At 38.3% G+C, this 20,750-nt stretch overlaps 1 protein-coding gene and 1 long non-coding RNA gene across 2 annotated transcripts in view; one reads left to right on the top strand and one right to left on the bottom strand.

Moving 5' to 3' along the window:
• Positions 1-1,757, top strand: part of EGF (epidermal growth factor) — a 102,789-nt gene extending 101,032 nt beyond the window's left edge. Inside the window, 2 exon segments of the mRNA XM_045166310.1 lie at positions 1,502-1,575; positions 1,578-1,757. Coding sequence (XP_045022245.1) covers positions 1,502-1,575; positions 1,578-1,757 — 254 coding nt within the window.
• On the bottom strand, positions 317-20,665 carry LOC123334484. The gene is made up of 3 exons (XR_006552442.2): positions 20,440-20,665; positions 19,350-19,382; positions 317-5,325 (listed from the first exon to the last, which is right to left on the bottom strand). It is a non-coding gene; the product is annotated as an uncharacterized LOC123334484 (long non-coding RNA).
• Between the last annotated feature and the right edge of the window lie 85 nt (positions 20,666-20,750).

The following is a 20,750-nucleotide window of genomic DNA, read 5'->3' as shown; positions in this document are numbered from 1 at the left end:
TCCAGTCAGACCCCTAGAAGAGGGGCCATAAAATCAACTCACATTTTCAGGCTGTTGTGGAGCTCAATCTGCTTCAGGTAGAAATGGAGTTATATATGATTTGACATAATACTTTTACCAAGAGTTGCATTATGATAAGCTTCTTGGGCTTGGGTCTTAGATATATATCATAGTCGTATTTCCTAACTCACAGGACAAGGTTGAATACACTTTGTATCATAAACCTTTAGAAAAGTCTGAAAAAACTTTGAGACAATAGTTTCTCTGCTCATGAGAGGCACTTCAGCCCCTTCATATTTCACTTCAGAAAATATATTTTCTGATATTTGCCCTTCATAAATACGCTGATTACCATTCTCTCCTCCTAGAACTTCCTTGTAGAGAGAACACTGGCTTCTTGTTTTGAAAAACTCACTCCAAACCCCCTTCTCATTCATGTTGCCATGTAACCCAGATTCAGTATGACTTTATTTCCTAATTTGAGGAAGGCTCTGGATACTAAAGTATATTTCAGAATTGAACATTAAAACTACAGTAAATATTTTACATATTATACATATATGTTAATAACATATAAAATATATATTATATATAATATTTATTGTAGTTTTAATATGTGTTGTTAACCTGGATAATGAAAATATTTGGCACTTTCAAAAGTTGCTTAGGGTTTTGTAATTTTTGAAAGTAGTAGAATACCTTACGTAGTACTTTTTCTTGAGGAGCTAAAAGCAAATAATTTTTTGGTATGAAAGTAATCTTTAGAGATACATATAATACAATTTTGCAAATGAAAGAGTATGCTTAAGCCCAGAAAACACTGAGGACTCTGTTAGCTAACTATTTTCAGGAATAAATTAGAGTCTCTCTCTTTTTGCTCATTCTGTTGCAAACAGTTTGGCCCATTCTGTATGAGCCACTCATATACCTGTCTCCCAATACGAGTCATCACATCCCCAGTCATGTCTAGCCAGCTCGTAAATGTTTAATACCTGTTATGAAAGAGCATGTAGAGATTGGAGGTGGGGAGGTAGAGTGGAAAATGAGATAAAAGCTCAAGATTGGCTCTCAACCAATTCTTTGTCTATTCCTGGAAAACCCATTAAAGCACAAGCTATATTAGTAGTGCCTCTGAAGTTCCTTATTCATTGACCTAAACCAACATCAGCTGGTGCAGGTTAAGGGTAGAATACCATGTCAGGGAATAGGAATGCAACTGCATTTAAAACCTGGGCTCTGTTTTCAAGTCATTTATGGGCCAAATGGAAAGAAAGAAAGTTCACAGAGAAAGCTAAATAGCAATGTCAGGTAGCACAGTCCTTTGAATCATCTTAACTAACCAAAACTATTTTAATTTTTTAAAAATTGGGTTCAGAATGGCTTGAGAATAGGTCCATATGTATCTCATATTTCAGGTCTACTCTCCAACCACTGTTAGGGTCTTGTTTGCTGGACACTGTAAGTGATGGGAACACTGAAATGCCTTTTTTCTGTTGTATAGTGTCCTTGGAACAGTCATCATGGAGAACGGAGCCCCAGATGTATATGGGCACAGAACACGGAGGCTGTATTGGATGATTGCATCATCCAGCGATAGAGGCTCTGGTGACCAGCGGGTGAAGTGTAGCTTTCATCTCATCTCCCAAGGGGCACGGCCCATTGCTGAGGGGCTTGGGGAATCCTGTCCTCTCCCATCAGCTCACCCTTTGTGGCAACAAAGATCTCCACACCAAATGGAGCTGACTCTGAAAACTTGAATTAAAAGTAAGATCATGGGGAATAAACCATATTGATGGATGGTTAATACTTCATTTTATTTTTTTTAATACTTCATTTTAAAAGTAGAGGAAAAATACAGATTTTCCATCTATAATCTCTACAACAAATCACCTACTCAGCGTTGGAGGCAAATATATATTGTGTTTTTGCTTCTTCCTTCAAGTAGTCTTATTGCAGACTTTCAAGTAAAGTAAACTGAAGAATTATTTGGTATCTCATTAGACACCAAAATGGGGGAAATAGTGCTTTATAAATTGTGTTCAAGTGTTCAATAATCAATACAAATTTTTTTCCTGCCCAGAAGAAATCTAGGGTTAAAGCAATCAATCATACTTGTTTGGTCAGTTATAATTTCTTTTATTTGGACAGAACATTTAGCTCAATCTTATGAAGTTGTTAGAATATTAAAATTGTTGTTATAATACATTGTAGGCATTTAACATCATTGGCGTGGTCCATGATGGTAATTTTGCAGAGTGAATTTTGATAAATTAATGAAAAATCTACTAATTTAGAACCTTATTTCTTCAAAATTACATGGCTTATTTTTTCTATTTTAAAATCTTTGAAGGAAAAGTTTTAAACCATTACCCAAGAAATTTCTCTGTTTCTGTCATTACTATCATTTTACCCACAGAATTTTTTCTTCTAATGAAAATGATAAATTCCCCCTTGGTATGTTTGCATAGAATTTTTACTTATTTTCAAAATATGAGATTGTAAGCAAATTGCCTGATTTATTTTTATTTTGGACAGCAATAAATTTTCTTCTAATTATTTAAATAAAACCAGTGCATAACATAAACATCTTATTGTACACCTGGTTAAGTAATAAATTATAGTTTAAGGGGATGTTAGAATTAAAGCAAAGTAGTTTGACTAGCTTGCTATTGTTACTTTAAGCAAAACATATTTGAAATCTTTCTCTCTGTTATAAAATAAAATTTCACAAGGTATTCCAATTAAAGATCATTCTTGAGCCAAGACATTGTTATTACAAATTATACAACTTAATACAGTTATCTGTGGATCATTTGGGGCTTTGGATTATTCAATTTATGCATTAACACTAGTCCCTTTGCTTGTCTTGTCTTTCTTTTCTCTTGAACTCCTTGAACTTTGGTTATACCAGAAGTCAGCATGAAAAGCAGTTGAAGCACATCTCAAGCAGATACTTCTTAAAAGTTTTGGTAAAGATTTCATGGGGCGAGAATAACTTACATTAGTTAATTATTCAGCATGACCCTTTCCTCTAGTTAATTCAGATTTTTCTGCATTTAGTTTTCCTATGACAGTTGATAATCTGGAGGATCAGAAGACTTGTCATTTTATCTCTAATGAGTGAATAGACCTCAGAAAAACTATAGTTATAATTCTCCCAATGATGCAAAAATTATATTATGAAGTGTGAATATTTTTGCTTCTTCCAAAAGTGAGCATTTTTAAAGCTGTGTTTAGATTACGTTGTAGTGTTTTAGCACCTCTTTTAGGATTCCAATGATAACCAAAGAGATGACATGAGACTATAATAGCCCTTAACATAGCATTTTCTTTGAACTGTTATCTTCAAGCTGGACAGTGACTCTGATACCTTATAAGCTGGGAGCTTGTGTCCTTGATCAGGCTTTAACACCATCTCCCTGATCAAAATAGAGAAAAAACACGTTTTGTGTCCTTAGTCAGCAAGTCACCCTGAAGAGTTATTTTCCTTTGTTGAGGCTTCACATCTTTACAGAAATATCCTCCTTTAAAAATCTATTTTTTACAAAGAGAATTTTCATCTAAGATATTTGATTTGCACTTTTCCAGACTGAATATTTTTATTTCCTAAATCTCATGCTCTCATGCACAATGCCTGATTGTGATTCTGTTTGACTAAATGTCACCTACTACATTGCTGGGAAAGATTGAAGGCAGAGGAGAAGAGGGTGACAGAGCATGGGATGGTTGGATGACATCATCAATGGACATGGACTTGGGCAAACTCCAGGAGATGGTGAGGGACAGGGAATCCTGGCATGCTGCAGTCCATGGGGTCACGAAGAGTTGGACACGACTTGGTGACTGAACAACAACACCTGCTACACATAACGTGAGCATTCTGCCTTCTTTTCTAGCTCCTAATAGAAGGTGTAGTATACTCAATTCTTTTGAAACATGATTCCAGTTCTTCCTGTTAATCTTGATTTCCAACTATATCCTTTCCATGTAAATAAATGATTATTATGTGATCATTGAAAATGTATTAAAAACACTAAATAAATTCTTAAAAAAAAGAAAAATTGGGAGAAAGGGGAACTATCTAGGTAATTTAAACAGCTGTGACAGGCAAGATTTTGTTCTTGCTGTTTAATTTTTCTTTCTTCTTTTTCTAAGTTTAAATGAGAAACCCTCTCTGCATTGTTTCATGCTGAACTCTTTTGTTCCATTTGGAACTTGGCAGGGTTTCTGTAGCTAGTAGCCATATCCTTACAATAACATGTGTTAGTCACTTAGTTGTGTCCGACTCTTTGTGACCCTATGGACTGTAGCCCACTAGGCTCCTCAGTCCATGGCATTCTCGAGGCAAGAATACTGGAGTGGGTTGCCATTTCCTTCTCCAGGGGATCTTCCTGACCCAGAAATCAAACCTGGGTCTCCTATATTGTAGGCAGATTCACATACAATAACATAGCTCAGTAGGAAAATAATGTGATGGACATTGCATCTTAATCATTTACCTATCTGAACCAGAGACCTTAGGAAGCACATAAATTACCAAACAGGACAATTTCCTAACTGGTGATCATTTCCTACTTTTTCTCCTCTACAATGAATATTTGGCCCTTCTGACATGATTCAATTTCCATTTCTGGTGGGCCAGAAGGAAAAACCATGTGCCCTGCTCAACAATTAAGCCTTCAGAGTACATTCTAAATAACAGTTGTAAATCCCAGACCAATGCCTGAATTATCTGGGTTCTTATTTTTCATTTATACCACTCACCTGCCAAAACAATAAAGTATAGTAAAACTATTTTTCAGAACCCTTAGGGGAGTCCCTTTAGGACACTGAGGCAGGTGCTTGCACCTCGGTTTGTTTAGCTCTAAATGAGGCATCCTTCATGTGAAGCAAGTTAAAGTAACAACTACTCCAATACAAACTAAGGTGTTCTTTCTACCACTGAGGTTTTGAGGTAATCAAGGCCTATTGCTCTAAACACCAAATATTCTTAAAAAAAAAAAAAAATTTAGAATAATGGTCTTTCTCTACCCCAGTATGAAACACATGGAGCACAGTTACACATTTTCCTGATGACAAAAGAATTTTGTTACACACCAGGCATAACATGATAGCATGTTATAATTTTGTGATGATCAGAGCTCCTTTGCTGAATACAAAGGTCCTTAGAACTTGAGTTGAAATACTTTAACCTGTTATCTTTTATTACTTTTATGAATTTTCAGGTTGTCTGCTCTCACGCCTGTATCCGTAGATGCTCTTCATCACCTTCCCTGTTGCTTCTGTTTTGTAAACTTGATGTTGAGATAACCAAGCAAGTTAACACTGTAAGGAAAGAATATATGAATATTGAAGGAGAATTTAAGAATATTTCCTGTGTAAAGTATTACTTACACTTTAGCCCTTAAACTTTTGACATGTTGCATCCTTTGATGTTCTCCTTACTCTTCTCATCTAAATTCTCAGAGTGCACATTATCGAGTCCAGATAGACGAGGTGATGCTTGTATGTATTTAATGACAATACAAAATGTAGTGATTACAAAAATGGTCTCTGAAGTCACAGAACCCTGTTTGAATCCCATTGCATCACTTAACTAGCTTTGTTATTGTGTTCAAACTGCTTAATCTCTCAACTTCAGTTTCCTCATCTGTAGAAGGGAACAGTGACCCCACAAGAGACTGACCCAGACTTGCCTGTGAGCGTCCAGGAGTCTCTGGTGAAGACATGGGTCTGCGGTGGCCTGCTGCAGTGTTGGGGGCACTGAGTGTAGCAGTGCGTACATGGGACCTTTTGAAGGAGGTTGCCATTATCTCCATTACCTCCACCATGGTTTGACCTTAGGTCGTAGCTCAGTTGGTAAAGACTGCCTGCAACACAGGAGACCTGGGTTCAATCCCTTGGTCGGAAAGATCCCCTGGAGAAGGAAATGGCAACCCACTCCAGTATTCTTGCCTGGAGAATCCCATAGACAGAGGAGCCTGGTGGGGCTACAGTCCATGGGGTACAAGAATGGGACAGACTTAGAGACTAAACCACCACCAAATAACAGGGAGGGAACACAGCCCCACCCATCAACAGAAAATTGGATTAAAGATTTACTGAACATGGCCCCACCCATCAGAACAAGATCTACTTTCCCCCTCAGTCAGTCTCTCCCATCAGGAAGCTTCCATAAGCCTCTTATCCTTCTCCATCAGAGGACAGACAGACTTAAAACCACAATCACAGAAAACTAACCAATCTGATCGCATGGACCAAACCCTTGTCTAACTCAGTGAAATTATGAGTCATGCCATAGGGCCACCCAAGATGGATAGGTCATGGTGGAGAGTTCTGACAAATGTGGTTCACTGGAGAAGGGAATGGCAAACCACTTCAATATTCTTGCCTTGAGAACCCCATAAACAGTATGAAAAGGCAAAAAGACAGGACACTGAAAGATGAACTCCCCAGGTCGATGCCCAATATGCTACTGGAGATCAGTGGAAAAATAACTCCAGAAAGAATGAAGTTCAGTTCAGTTCAGTCGCTCAGTCATGTCCTACTCTTTGCGACCCCATGAATCGCAGCACGTCAGGCTTCCCTGTCCATCACCAACTCCCGGAGTTCATTCAAACTCATGTCCATCAAGTCGGTAATGCCATCCAGCTATCTCATCCTCTGTCATCCCTTTCTCCTCCTTCCCCCAATTCCTCCCAGCATCAGAGTCTTTTCCAATGAATCAACTCTTCGCATGAGGTGGCCAAAGTATTGGAGTTTCAGCTTTACCATCATTCCTTCCAAAGAACACCCAGGACCAATCTCCTTTAGAGTGGACTGGTTGGATCTCCTTGCAGTCCAAGGGACTCTCAAAAGTCTACTCCAACACCACAGTTCAAAAGCATCAATTCTTCTGCACTCAGCTTTCTTCACAGTCCAACTCTCACATCCATACATGATCACTGGAAAAACCATAGCCTTGACTAGATGGACCTTTGTTGGCAAAGTAATGTCTCTGCTTTTCAATATGCTATCTAGGTTGGTCATAACTTTCCTTCCAAGGAGTAAGCGTCTTTTAATTTCATGGCTGCAATCACCATCTGCAGTGATTTTGGAGCCCCCAAAAATAAAGTCTGACACTGTTTCCACTGTTTCCCCATCTATTTCCCATGAAGTGATAGGACCAGATGCCATGATCTTCGTTTTCTGAATGTTGAGCTTTAAGCCAACTTTTTCACTCTCCTCTTTCACTTTCATCAAGAGGCTGTGGAGAAATAACTCCAGAAAGAATGAAGAGACAGAGCCAAAGTAAAAACAACTTCCAGGTTGAAACTCCAATACTTTGGCCATATGATGTGAAGAGCTGACTCACTTAAAAAGACCCTGATGCTGGTAAAGACTGAAGGTGGGAAGAGAAGGGGATGACAGAGGATGAGATGGCTGGATGGCATCACCGACTCAATGGACATAGATGTGAATATATATGATTGTTTGTACTGGGTCAAAAACCCTTTATATCTGTGTTGTTAAGATATTTTTCTTCTGAGTTCTATCTTACATTTGCATTGTACTTTTTAATTTACTAAGGACTTTTGTATTCATTATCTTATTTGATCTCATTAATTCTCACACCCAAATGATAAAGTTAGTGGGGTAGACATTCTTTCCATTTTACTTATTCCTAAAGCTAGATTGTGTCCAAAGCCTTCCTTCCAAAGAAGGAAAATGAAGATGAATAATAAAATACATCACTAGAGGTAAAAGTTACTTCATAATGAAAAAATGTTCAGTTTGCCAGAAATATAATTCAAAAATCATATACAGTGAGAACCCTGCCTCAAATATATAAAGCAAAAAATTTACAGCTCACAAGAAGTATTAAAGAAAACTATAATCAGTCCATTCTGAAGGAGATCAGCCCTGGGATTTCTTTGAAAGGAATGATGCTAAAGCTGAAACTCCGGTACTTTGGCCACCTCATGCAAAGAGTTGACTCATTGGAGAAGACTCTGATGCTGGGAGGGATTGGGGGCAGGAGGAGAAGGGGACGACAGAGGATGAGATGGCTGGATGGCATCATCGATTCAATGGATGTGAGTCTGAGTGAACTCCGGGAGTTGGTGATGGACAGGGAGGCCTGGCGTGCTGCGATTCATGGGGTCGCAAAGAGTCGGACATGACTGAGCAACTGATCTGATCTGATCACAGTAGGAGATTTTATCATACTGTTCTTGGTAATTAATAAACTTAGGAGATAAATTAGTGAGGATATAGAAGACTTTAAATATAATTTTTACAATCAGATATATATAGTATGCATAGAAATTCATGAGTGTTAGTATTTGCTAGTCCATAATGTATCTTCAGCAAGTTTCACAAGAGCAAGTGAATGTGGTAATATAAACTATATTCTCTGACCATAATGAAATTAAGAGTTAAATGATAAGCAATAATGAGTATGCTTGGAAATTACAAAAACATTTCCAAGTAACTCATGGGTGAAAGATTTAATCATAGTGGAAATTATAATCAGAATGGACCTGAACAAGTGTGAAAATTCTTTGTACCATGATGTATGGTATATAACTAAACTGACATTTAGAGGGAATTTTATGCCTTTATGTCTTTATTTTGTATAGGAAAAAGGAAAGCTAGTGAATTGAGAAGCACTCAACTGAAGAAATTTTTAAAAAGCAGAATAAATACAAAGTAGAATAAATCCAAAAGCAGAATAACCAGAGATATAAAGGGCAGAAATTTTTGAAATAGAGAAAAAAATAAGAAAAATTTAAAAGCCAAAATATAGTTGTTTGAGAAAAATTTAACAACTATATGACAAAAGGAATCAGAGAAAAAAAGAAAGTAAAGCTATATAATGTTATGGATGAAAAGAACATAAAACCACAGTTCAGTTCAGTCACTCAGTCGTGTCTAACTCTGCAACCCCATGAACTGCAGCACTCCAGGCCTCCCTGTCCATCACCAACTCCCGGAGTCCACCCAAACTCATGTCCATTGAGTCGGTGATGCCATCCAATCATCTCATCCTCTGTCGTCCCCTTCTCCTCCTGCCCTCAATCTTTCCCAGCATCAGGGTCTTTTCAAAAGAGTCAGCTCTTCACATCAGGTGGCCAAAGTATTGGAGTTTCAGCTTCAGCATCAGTCCTTCCAATGAACACACAGGACTGATCTGCTTTAGGATGGGCTGGTTGGATCTCCTTGCAGTCCAAGGGACTCTCAAGAGTCTTCTCCAACACCACAGTTTAAAAGCATCAATTCTTCAGCACTCAGCTTCCTTTATAGTCCAACTCTCACATCCATACATGACTACTGGAAAAACCATAGCTTTGACTAGGTGGACCTTTGTGGACAAAGTAATGTCTCTGCTTTTTAATATGCTGTATAGGTTGGTCGTAACTTTCCTTCCAAGGAGTAAGCATCTTTTAATTTCATGGCTGCAATCACCATAAAACTATAGACATGGTAGCAATTTTTTTTAAATGGAAGTATAAATAACTTTAATAATAAAATTTTAAACTTAAGCCAAATGGACAATTGTCTAGGGAAAAAAAAATCAGCTTACCAAACTAAGAGGAAGAAATAGTTTTAAACCAACTAAAGAAACTTAAAAATTTAAGGGACTTTCCTGGGAGTCCAGTGTTTAAGATCCATGTTTCCACCACCGAGAGTGTGGATTCTATCCTTGGTTGCAGGACTAAGATCTCTCATGTCACATTTGGACAGTTTGGTGATTTCTTATAAAACTAAACATACTCTTATCATACGATCCAGCAATCAACTTTTTTGTATTTACTTAAAGGTGTTGAAAACTTGTTTCCACACAAAAACCTGCACATGGGTGTTTGCTGCTAACTGTTAAGTCGCTTCAGTCGTGTCCGACTCTGTGCGACCCCATAGACGGCAGCCCACCAGGCTCCCCTGTCCCTGGGATTCTCCAGGCAATAACAATGGAGTGGATTGCCATTTCCTCCTCCAATGCATGCAAGTGAAAAGTAAAAGTGAAGTTGCTCAGTCGTGTCTGACTCCTAGCAACCCCATGGACTGCAGCCTACCAGGCTCCTCCATCCATGGGATTTTCCAGGCAAGAGTACTGGAGTGGGGTGCCATTGTTCATAATTGCCAAATTGATTGGAAGCAATCAAGATGTCCTTCCATAGGTGAATGAATAAACTGTGATAATCCAGATAATGTAATATTATTTAGCACTGAAAACAAATGAGCTATCAAAACTATGAAAAGGAGGAACCTTAAAAAAAATTCCTAAGTAAAAGAAGCCAATTGGAAAAAGCTACTGATAGATTCCAACTGTACAACATCCTGGAAATAGCAAAACTATAAAGAATCAGTGGTTCCAAGGGTTGAGAGGGAGGCATGAATAGGTGGAGCACAGAGGATTTTAAAGCAGTGAAAATACTCTATGTGATACTATAATGGGAGATACATGTCATACATTTTTCCAAACTCAAAGGATGAACACCACCAAGGAGTAAATCTGAAACTGTGGACTTTGGGTGATTGTGATGTGTCAATGAAAGTTCATCAGTTGTAACAAATATACCATTCTGGTGGGGGATGTCAGAAATGGGGGAGGCTATGCATGTGTGGGGGCAAGAGGCATGTGGGATATCCTTGTACCTTCCTCCAATTTTGCTGGGAAACTAAAACCTCTATGAAACAATAAAAAAAGTTATTTTAAAGGAAAACACTGCCTAACTCATTTCATGGGGTTGTTATTATTGTTCCATCACAAAGTCATGTCTGACCATTTGTGACCCCATGAATTGTAGCCAACCAGGGTCCTCTGCCCAGGATTTCTAGTCAAGAATACTGGAATGGGTTGCCATGCCCTGTTCCAGGGCATCTTCCTGACCTGGAGATCAAACTTGTGTCTCCTGTGTTTCCCATATCAATAGGAGGATTCTTTACCACTTGAGCCACCTGGGAAGCCCTATTATGGGGTTAATATAATCCTTATTTCTATATTAGACAAAGTACAAGAAAGAATGCTTATAAATCAAACTCAATTATGAGTATAGATGCAAAATGTCTGAACAAAATATTAACTAATGAATTCAGAAATTAAAGAGAGCTTAAAATGACCAAATGGAAATTATATGATAAATGAACATTTGGTTAAATATTTAAACCAGAAAACATAACAGTAGTAACATAGCAGTAACAAATTAAAAGAAGAATTAAATGTAGGTTAAAGAAATTCTATAAAATTAAACAAGATAAATATTTAAAAACTTAAATACAAAAAATAAAATTTTAAAGCATTCAGAAATTTAAAAAATATACTTTAAAAAGACAGGTAACAGAAGTGATAAAGGTCAGAAGAAAATAGAATAATATATGTAAAGTGTTAAAAGGAAATAAATATATTTTTAGATCCAGCAAAAATATTGGTGAAGAAATGAAGGCAAAAATCAAAACTTTGGATAGCAAAAACAGAAAATTGGACAACAGAAGACATGTACTAGTGGAAATACTAGTGATTTTTCAGGCAGAAGTAAAATGATACCAGGTCAAATCATGAAAATATAAGAAATGAAGAACAATTAAAAGAACAAATATATAAGTAAATTTAAATGAATAAAGTCAAAAGTTACCCATGAACAATCTAAGTGGCCATCAACAGATGAGTGGATAAAAAAGATGTGGTTTGTTTATATAATGGAATATTATTCAGCCATAAAAAGAACGAAATAATGAATCATGTCATATGCAGCAACATGGATAGACCTAGAGATTATCACACTAAGTGAAGTAAATCAGAGAAAGACAAATACCATAAGATATCACTTATATGAGGCGTCTAAAATATGACACAAATAAACTTATTTACAAAACAAAAGTTAAAGAGAATTAACTAGGAGGACTTGATCTATCAGATACCAGAAATTATTTACAAACCAATAGCCATTAAGAAGTGTAGTATCATTGTAGGAATATATTAATAACAATGGATAAATAAAATACAAAATACTGATATAAAAAAACTTGAAAGATGATAGAGTGGGACAGAGTGGCACATCAGTGGGAGAAGAATACATACACCTGAAAAAAAGTTTTCTGTACAGAAGATAATAAAACCAATACCCATTTGACACATTTACCAAAAAAAATCAATCTAAGGTAGACTGTAAACTTAAATGCGGGATGCCTTTACAAACATTTATAGGATCATATTTTAATAACCTTGGGTTAAAGGAAAATCTCTTAAGACCTCAAAAAGAAAAATATCAATGAATTATAATTAAAATTAAGAACTTTTCTGTTCCTTAAAGCACATCATAAAGAGAGTAGAAAAGCAAGGTGTAACTTTGGAAAGAAGCTTGAAATTGACAAAGGATGTAAACCTAGAAAATATAAGTACTTCCCAAAGGGAACAAGAAGGAAAGAAAGTGCAATAGAAAGAAAGGCAGGAAAGGGAACACAGATGTGACCTCAAAACCACTGCACTGAAACATGTATATTACCATATGTGAAATAGATCACCAGTCCAGGTTCGATGCATGAGACAGGGTGTTCAGGGCTGGTGCATTGGGATGACCCTGAGGGATGGGATGGGGAGGGAGGTGGGACGGGGTGTTCAGGATGGTGAACACATGTACACCCATGGCTGATTCATGCCAATGTATGGCAAAAACCACCACAATATTGTAAAGTAATTAGCCTCTAATTAAAATAAGTTAAAAAAAAAAAACACATGAAGAGACAATTAATCCCCTTAGTAACCAAGGAAATCAAACCACAAGGAGAGATCATTTCACACTCAACCACTGGGAAAAATGTTAAAGTCAGTGTAGTCTAAGTGTTGGCAAGAAGTGTGGAACAACCAGTACTCTCTGCTGGTGGGGTGATAATTGGTATAATCACATTGGCATCACCAAGCAAGTTTGAACATGTTCATATTTTCAGTTCAGTTCAGTTTAGTTGTTCAGTCGTGTCCGACTCTTTGCGACCCCATGAATTGCAGCATGCCAGGCCTCCCTATCCATCACCAACTCCCGGAGTTCACTCAGACTCACGTCCATTGAGTCAGTGATGCCATCCGGCCATCTCATCCTCTGTCGTCCCTTTCTCCTCGTGCCCCCAATCCCTCCCAGCATCAGAGTCTTTTCCAATGAGTCAACTCTTCGCATCAGGTGGCCAAAGTACTGGAGTTTCAGCTTTAGCATCATTCCTTCCAAAGAAATCCCAGGGCTGATCTCTTTCAGAATGGTCTGGTTGGATCTCCTTGCAGTCCAAGGGACTCTCAAGAGTCTTCTCCAACACCACAGTTCAAAAGCATCAATTCTTCGGTGCTCAGCTTTCTTCACAGTCCAACTCTCACATCCATACATGACCACTGGAAAAACTATAGCCTTGACTAGACAGACCTTTGTTAGCAAAGTAATGTCTCTGCTTTTGAATATGCTATCTAGGTTGGTCATGACTTTCCTTCCAAGGAGTAAGCGTCTTTTAATTTCATGGCTGCAGTCACCATCTGCAGTGATTTTGGAGCCCCCAAAAATAAAGTCTGACACTGTTTCCACTGTTTCCCCATCTATTTCCCATGAAGTGATGGGACCAGATGCCATGATCTTTGTTTTCTGAATGTTGAGCTTTAAGCCAACCTTTTCACTCTCCTCTTTCACTTTCATCAAGAGGCTTTTGAGTTCCTCTTCACTTTCTGCCATAAGGGTGGTGTCATCTGCATGTTCATATTTTACAACTTAGCAATTCTAATCTGAGATATATATATTGGGGAAACTCTTACATCAATAATGTATCTCAGTTCAGTTCAGTTCAGTTCAGTGGGATCAAGACCATTCCCATGGAAAAAAAAATACAATAATGTTTATAATGGCAAAAAACAAAACAAAACTGGAACCCATATAAATATCCATCAACAGTAATGTGAGTAAGAAATTACCATATAGGTTTATTACAGAATACTGTTAAGTGAAGTACACCTACCCACATGAAAGTGGATTAATCTGAAAAACAGTATTTAAACAGAAAAGAAAAAATGAAGTATGAAATAATTCCAGTATGTAAAGTTATAAGCAGGTAAAGCTAAACAATATCCTATTTGGTGGTGTAGGCTTATGTGGTAAACTTATAAGGAAAAGCAAGGGAATCATTGACAAAAAAATTCTGAAGGGTAGTTGTCTTTGACACCTGGAGAGGAGATCTTCAGTGATGGGCATCCGGGGCTTCTGAGGTCTGGTTGTGTCCTATCTTTAAGTCTCACTGGTAGGGACATAGATATTTCTATTGTTATTATTTCTCCGTAAACTACCCATATATCATATTACACAAAAAGTGGGAAAAAAATGTGTGTTTCCCAGTTGCCAAAACTGTGAAAAAAATTTTTTTCAAAAAAGAAATAGTGAAAAGAATACAAAAGAAATTGTCCCTCAATTCTATTGAGCATTTCATGGATTCCAAAGCAGAATTATTCACATTCCTTGCATTTGTCTGGGTTAGGTTTTCTGAACTCTGGATCGCGGAAGCCATGGAGCATGTATGCTGGATTAACATGTTTCTGAACTGGGAATTTTCCTCCACAGTTGGAAGAATGAAGACAAGCACGGAGTGCTGTTTACCACATACTCTGAACAGTTTTGGCAAATAGAGGGATAAGAAAGAAGGATGAGATAACAGATTATGAAGAAAGAAAGGCTGTGTAGAAGGCAACATATAGAAAAATAAGAAATTGGCATTTGGAGTCTCATAAGAAATTACCTGGTTGGGGGTAGTAAAAATGATGTTTTAAGTATGATGAAAAGAGTCATTCAAATTCTGGTGATACTTTTTGCTTCATTCTTCTAACACATCTGACCTTTACCAATTCATTGTTAAGGCTTTCCCCTTAACTTTTAGTTTTAGATTCTGCCTTTCAATTCCTGATGCAACTTTCTGTATTTGCTAAATTACTCAATAGATTCACACAACGTTGCTTATGTTTGGTCTGAGCTGGAAATGATAATGAAGCTGTCTGTACTTCCTGCAATCATAAGAGAGTTGATAGGGATAATTTTTGAGCAATTAAAATAGAGAGGGAATCAAGATCACAAATGCAAGAAAGCAGAAGCTTCAAGATCCTCTAACAGCTTTTTTAACCCTCTGCAATATTAAAATTTTTACTCTTGGAACCAACTTTTGTTCCTTTCTCATTCCAAACTCATAGCTTTCTTTCCGTTTCTCTCTTGGACTCCAAGTGACTTTTTATTCCCTCTCAATTGTTACCATCTTGTTATTCAAAAACTGTCATAAAACTCAGTGGAGTTCTCAGACAATAAAGGCAAATAGCTAAGTCTGGACTTCCATGATCACTCAGATCCCTAAAGCAGTCCCTCTTTGTCTGCTCAAGGACAGAAGAGGGAAAAGAGCCTTTAAAATCCTAGCTCTGCAAATGGACCATCTTAGAGATACAACATACCCTAAAGATCTTCTAGGTCCGTGTTCAAAGTAGGATTTTCTCTCCCAAGTCTTGGAAGAGGGTCTTGGGCTTCAGCTTTTGACTTGAGACTTGTGGTCATAGGGAGCTTGGTACTCCAAAAGACAATTCGTTATACCGTCTGAGTTCTAAGAAAATTCTTCCTTATATGAGCTGTTAACTCATCCACTGGGCTGGGTCTGACATCTAGAAAGACGCATTCTTCATTTAATCCTTAAAATATCAGAAAATAGTATCTCCTTTTTCAAACCAGGTGTCCAGAGAATCTTCCTTTACAAGAGCCAAATACTCCTGCTTTTGTTGACCATTCCGCTATCCATTACATTTCAGACCTTGCCGACATAGTTCGGACTGTGCCTCTTTGGAGGTCTGACTCCTGGGTGGCAGCATCCTTTTTGATGTGAGAGGCCCAAACTGAACATGCTCGTGCTAAGTCCACTTTAGTCATGTTCGACTCTTTGTGACCCTATCAACTGTAGCCCACCAGGCTCCTTTATTCATGGGATTCTCCAGGCACGAATACTAGAGTCAGTTGCCATGCGCTCCTCCAAGGGATTGTCCCAACGCAGGGATTGAACCTGTGTCTCTTATGTCTCCTGCATTGGCAGGCAGATTCTTTACCACTAGCACCACCTGAGCATCTAAGCATACTCCAGATGTAGCCCAGATCCTGGGAGAACCCTTTTGCACTCAGCTTCCTAAATCTTATTAGTTCTGATAGCAACTACATCAGATGGGAAACATAAATAATCAGGGATTAGAGGCTAGCCCTAAAGAAGTGTTGAATGTAACATTGCCACAGGTTACAGGCATCCATCCAAGATGTGAGGAGAGAGATCTCTGGGTCTGAGGACTGGTCACGAATGGAAGAAGTTAGGCTCTTTCTTAGTCTCTTACCCCAAAGGAGCTCTCACCTCTGCTTCTCTCCACTCTGCCCTCCCTCTTAACAATGTGGCCTCTTCCAGCCTTTTCTGTTTCCTTATAACTTTGGCTTGCCTGTGCTCGCTCCAGTGTGCCCTGAAGCCAACCTAACCCAATTTCTACACAACCTTTCATTTGAAGTGCCCCTCTCCCCAGCATCCAGCTCAGTGTCTCTCAGAATTTCATATCCATCAAATCACATAGAGATATTTAAAAAAATGTGAAGAATGGTTCACTCAGTCTAAGGGAAGGAGTGTATATTTTAAAGTTCTCAGGTGACACGGAAGCTGCTGACCCACAAATCACATTTGGAGAAGCAAAGCAATCGGGATGCAGCTGATCCAGTTTCCCGGTCCCAGTTCCTGGGAGAAGGAATCTGATTATCCTTGTTTAATTTTTGGTTCATTCACCCTGGGTCACACTGCTCCAATTAGCCACTGGCAGGAGAATAGATGGTCATAGTACAAACACAGCCACCTTGGTTGGCCCTTTCACCTGGAACTGTGGGTAGACTGAGTAGTTCCAAATGCCAGAATGCACCTATGGCAACAGTCAACTCGATCCCCAGGTCATTTTTATACAAATGGTTCACTAAACCAAATTTTACATCTTGCTCTTGTATAATTTTTCTAACAGGAAAGACTTGCCGGGGTCCAGCCCCGGCTGATCCAGGGTATTCGAAGCGGGGACGGCGTTGGCAGCCTATTTAATTATTTATTCATCAAAGATATAAAGAGTAATAGAATGAGGATAGCTCAGTAGGAAAATTCAGTGGAGAAAAGAGGCTGAGTAGCTTGGTTTACGCGGGGGACCAATAAAACTTCAAGACAAGAAGTTTGCACCACTTACGTAGGCCACAGGCATCCTTCCATTCTCCCGAAGGAGAGGAGACACTGAGGCCTCCCCGGTCGGATCTTAGAAGCCCAGGCATAATTAGTAAGCATGGTGGGTTCTGCGCTCCAGATGGAGACTCAGCCAGAGTGAGAGAGAGACATGGGGAGACCAGTCTTTCGAGGAACTGATCCCAATTCTTTATTTTCCATGGTCTACTTTTATACACTGAGATGTTATGCAAAAGTCACGCGGGGTCAGCAGTCCTGACTTTTATCAAAGTCAGGTGCTTCATACAAATGTATACAGAGGTCTTAGGGGTGTTACATCATCTTCTGGCCAGGGGGGCCTGCTGACAATTTATGACCCTCTCCTTGTGACAGTGGTCAGTCAACCAGGACACTTATTTCTCCAGGGGTGATTATTCTTAAACAGAGGCCACCCAAATAAAGTTACATTCCTATAGGGTGAGGGTATAGTGGGTTTTAGTTAAGGAAAGAATTTACTTAGCAAAGGTCTAACATGATTTATATCAAAGGTTAATACTTATTTCTTCTATATATTCATTAATGTGTGTAAGGGCAGAGGATATGGAGACTTAGCAACAAACATTGGCTCAACAAATGAAAAAAACCCTTCACCAATACAATTTCGAATCAGCCCATTATACTTATACTAATAATTTTCTAACTTCTCTAAAGAACCTGTTTTTAGAAGGTTTAAAGCATCTCGTGCCTCTCACGGTTGGGAGGCTGTGAGCAATCACATGTGGCCGGACAAGCCTGTCAGGCAGGCTAGAGAACCTTCAGAGGAGTTTGTAGGTTGAAACACTCCTATCACGCCCAGGAATTATTATTAACTGGAGCTCTAGGTTAACTCCTTCTCCGAAAGAGGTGGTGGGGGACAGCCTCCCGTAAAGTCAGAGGTGTAGGTGAGAGCACAAAGTAGTAAAGTAGGCAGGCTCTGGTTATGGGGGTAGATGCTCGAGGATTTCCAGGGGGACTCCTGAGGCTCGATCCCACCTTTGCGTATGTCGAGCCTCCTTCCTCATGACCTTTGCCATGGGCGGAGTGCCTCACGCCGGCCCCCAACAAAGACTGTCATTTTCAACATGATTGGCATGGTTCTAATTTCCTTTAAACCCTGTCCACATCGTTAGGTTAAACCTATGTTCGATGTGTGGGGCTTACAACTGTCAAGTTAAAATACTCCAAAAAAGAAAAAATTATCAGTTATCTTCTTAAAATAGATGTTCATACTTTAGATTCTATTCTGTCATTTCAGTGAGATTTTAGAAGGAAACACAGACTTGCTCTCGTATCAGATACCCTAAAGGAAACCCTTTCTATTGCATTCTTGATCTTTGTACCAGGCCCTAAACTGGGTGCAAATTTGAAATTACAATGGTCAAATGTCCCTTTTCAATAGCCTCTCATGGTGGGCCTGCATGGCCCTTCCAGGAGTCTGAGTGTGATTTGTAAACTGTGCAAATAATATCCAGATGGAAACATAGTAGTTCAGAATGAAAACCTACACCCAATACCCCCACCCACAGACCATGCAGAAAGCTGACTTCCCTGCTACATTAAAGATACTGGAAACCATGTCAGCATTTTACTTTTGCTCCGCAATCTAGATGCTTCCTCCTTGGTAATGATACTACAGTGCTTCGGTATTCCAATTGGCTCCAGAGTTTCTTTAGTCTCTAGTACATAGGTAGTTTGTAGAGACTGAAGTACTTGAGGGAATGTGCAATGGAGAAGTGATGACGAGACAGAAAAATGAGAAAGTTCTCTGGCACGAGACTGGGGAGGGGAACCATGTGATTCTACTTTGGGGAGTCTAGGACGAAATCTTATAACCTTTCATTTCAAGCCTGGCTTGTCAGAGTTGGTTACTATCATTCATTCAGTTAAAAAAAAAAACAAACTAGTCCTAGAAAAACCATAGGATCCATTTGGGGTTTGCAAGAGGTCTTCCATAATTCAGCAAATTGGCACATAAATTTAATCAGAAACTTGGCTTCCTCTCCATCGCTTCAATTTTGTCAATTAAGAGGCATAGCCACAATGGATAGATTCATTTGGGATGCAAAGAAAATCAAAGTACTCTGGGAGATTTGTTAGGCCAAAAAGACACTCACCTGGGACCATGGTAGAGATCAATTTTCAAGCCCCTGAAAAATAAAAAGAAGCGTCTTTGTGTGAATCTGTCAGTATCAGTACCACTGATGCATGATCCCAGCCATGTTCATGGTGTGTCTGTTTATCACATGGTTTCAACAAGAGTTTTCCATTTTTACCAAATGGGAGATATCAAGACCGAATCCATAGTTTCCTCACTCTGATTTTCTTAGTGGGAATGTCTCTCTTGTCTTTTTTTTTTTTAGCCATCTGTAATTTATCTTTGGCTGTAGCTGCAGAGGTTTGTCCTCTTCCATAGGAGGCAATTTTGAAGGCTTACAGTCTTAATATGCTCTATAATTTTTCTTTTTATATCACTGTCATTTTTTTTTTTAATTTCAAATAAACATCATTAGTCTGAGTTTATCTCATCTAGGTAGTTAATAAGTATAATTTTCATGTAGATATTATAAGAAGAAACATTGATCTGATTCCTACCTTCTATTAGATTATACACAGATATAAAGCACATAGCAACAAGGGTGTCTTCTTTCCTAATAGCAACTAATTTATCCCTTTTAGTGCTAGATAATGTAAAATGGAAGCTTGCATTTGAATTACAGTTCTAATAAACAGTCCTTATTATTGCCTAATTAGAATAATTTATGCATTTTATAGGCTTTTGAGTTTTTGGATTCCATAGCAAGGCACAAGCCTATGTGCTATTTTTTTCCTTCACAAATTTAATCTATGCTAATAGCTATTAAAACTCTTTCAGACTGATGAATATTTGTCTTTAGTGCTTTTCTTGATCAAGATAGTAATTGTTATGGCTTTGAAAAATAATCATTTTATTTATTCTGCCAAGCTCCAAATTTGGTTTATATTAGAACAGTTTGCTCTGCTGTTCTGGCTTTCCCAGTTTCTTTTAATGAAGGACTACTGTTTCAACCATCTGAATGGCAGTCATTAATTTGTCACACAAAAATATTTTGGTCCAAATCAATATTGATTTGGGTTGTTATTGCATTCAAGTATTTGATAGCTGCATACTATAACTCTAACAGCATCTCAGGCAATGATTTAAGTGGTGATGCTTACAAAACTTACCGAGTTCCATCATGGTCAGCTTTGATTTCTCTCTCACATGCTGTTTCCATTTGTTTCCATGCTAAGTTAGAGACATATTTGTGCAGTGAGCAAGACTTCCAAAAGCCAAATCCCTCTCTTTTCCTAAAGAATGACTTTTCTGCAGGAAAATAGAGCTCATTTACAAAATTTTAGTCAGTTGTTCCTTTGTTTCAGAAAAGCTTGGAAAGGAGACAGACTGGAGGAAATGTGTAATTTTTGACATGAAAAGTGGAGAGATGGATATGAACCTAAATCATAACTTTTTCACTCAGTTTATCAGCTTAAACAGA

The sequence above is a fragment of the Bubalus bubalis genome, chromosome 7, assembly GCF_019923935.1.
Source record: "Bubalus bubalis isolate 160015118507 breed Murrah chromosome 7, NDDB_SH_1, whole genome shotgun sequence".
In the NCBI taxonomy this organism is placed as follows: domain Eukaryota; kingdom Metazoa; phylum Chordata; class Mammalia; order Artiodactyla; family Bovidae; genus Bubalus; species Bubalus bubalis.
Note: the sequence above shows the minus strand (reverse complement) of the source record. Positions and strands in the feature narration are given on the sequence as shown.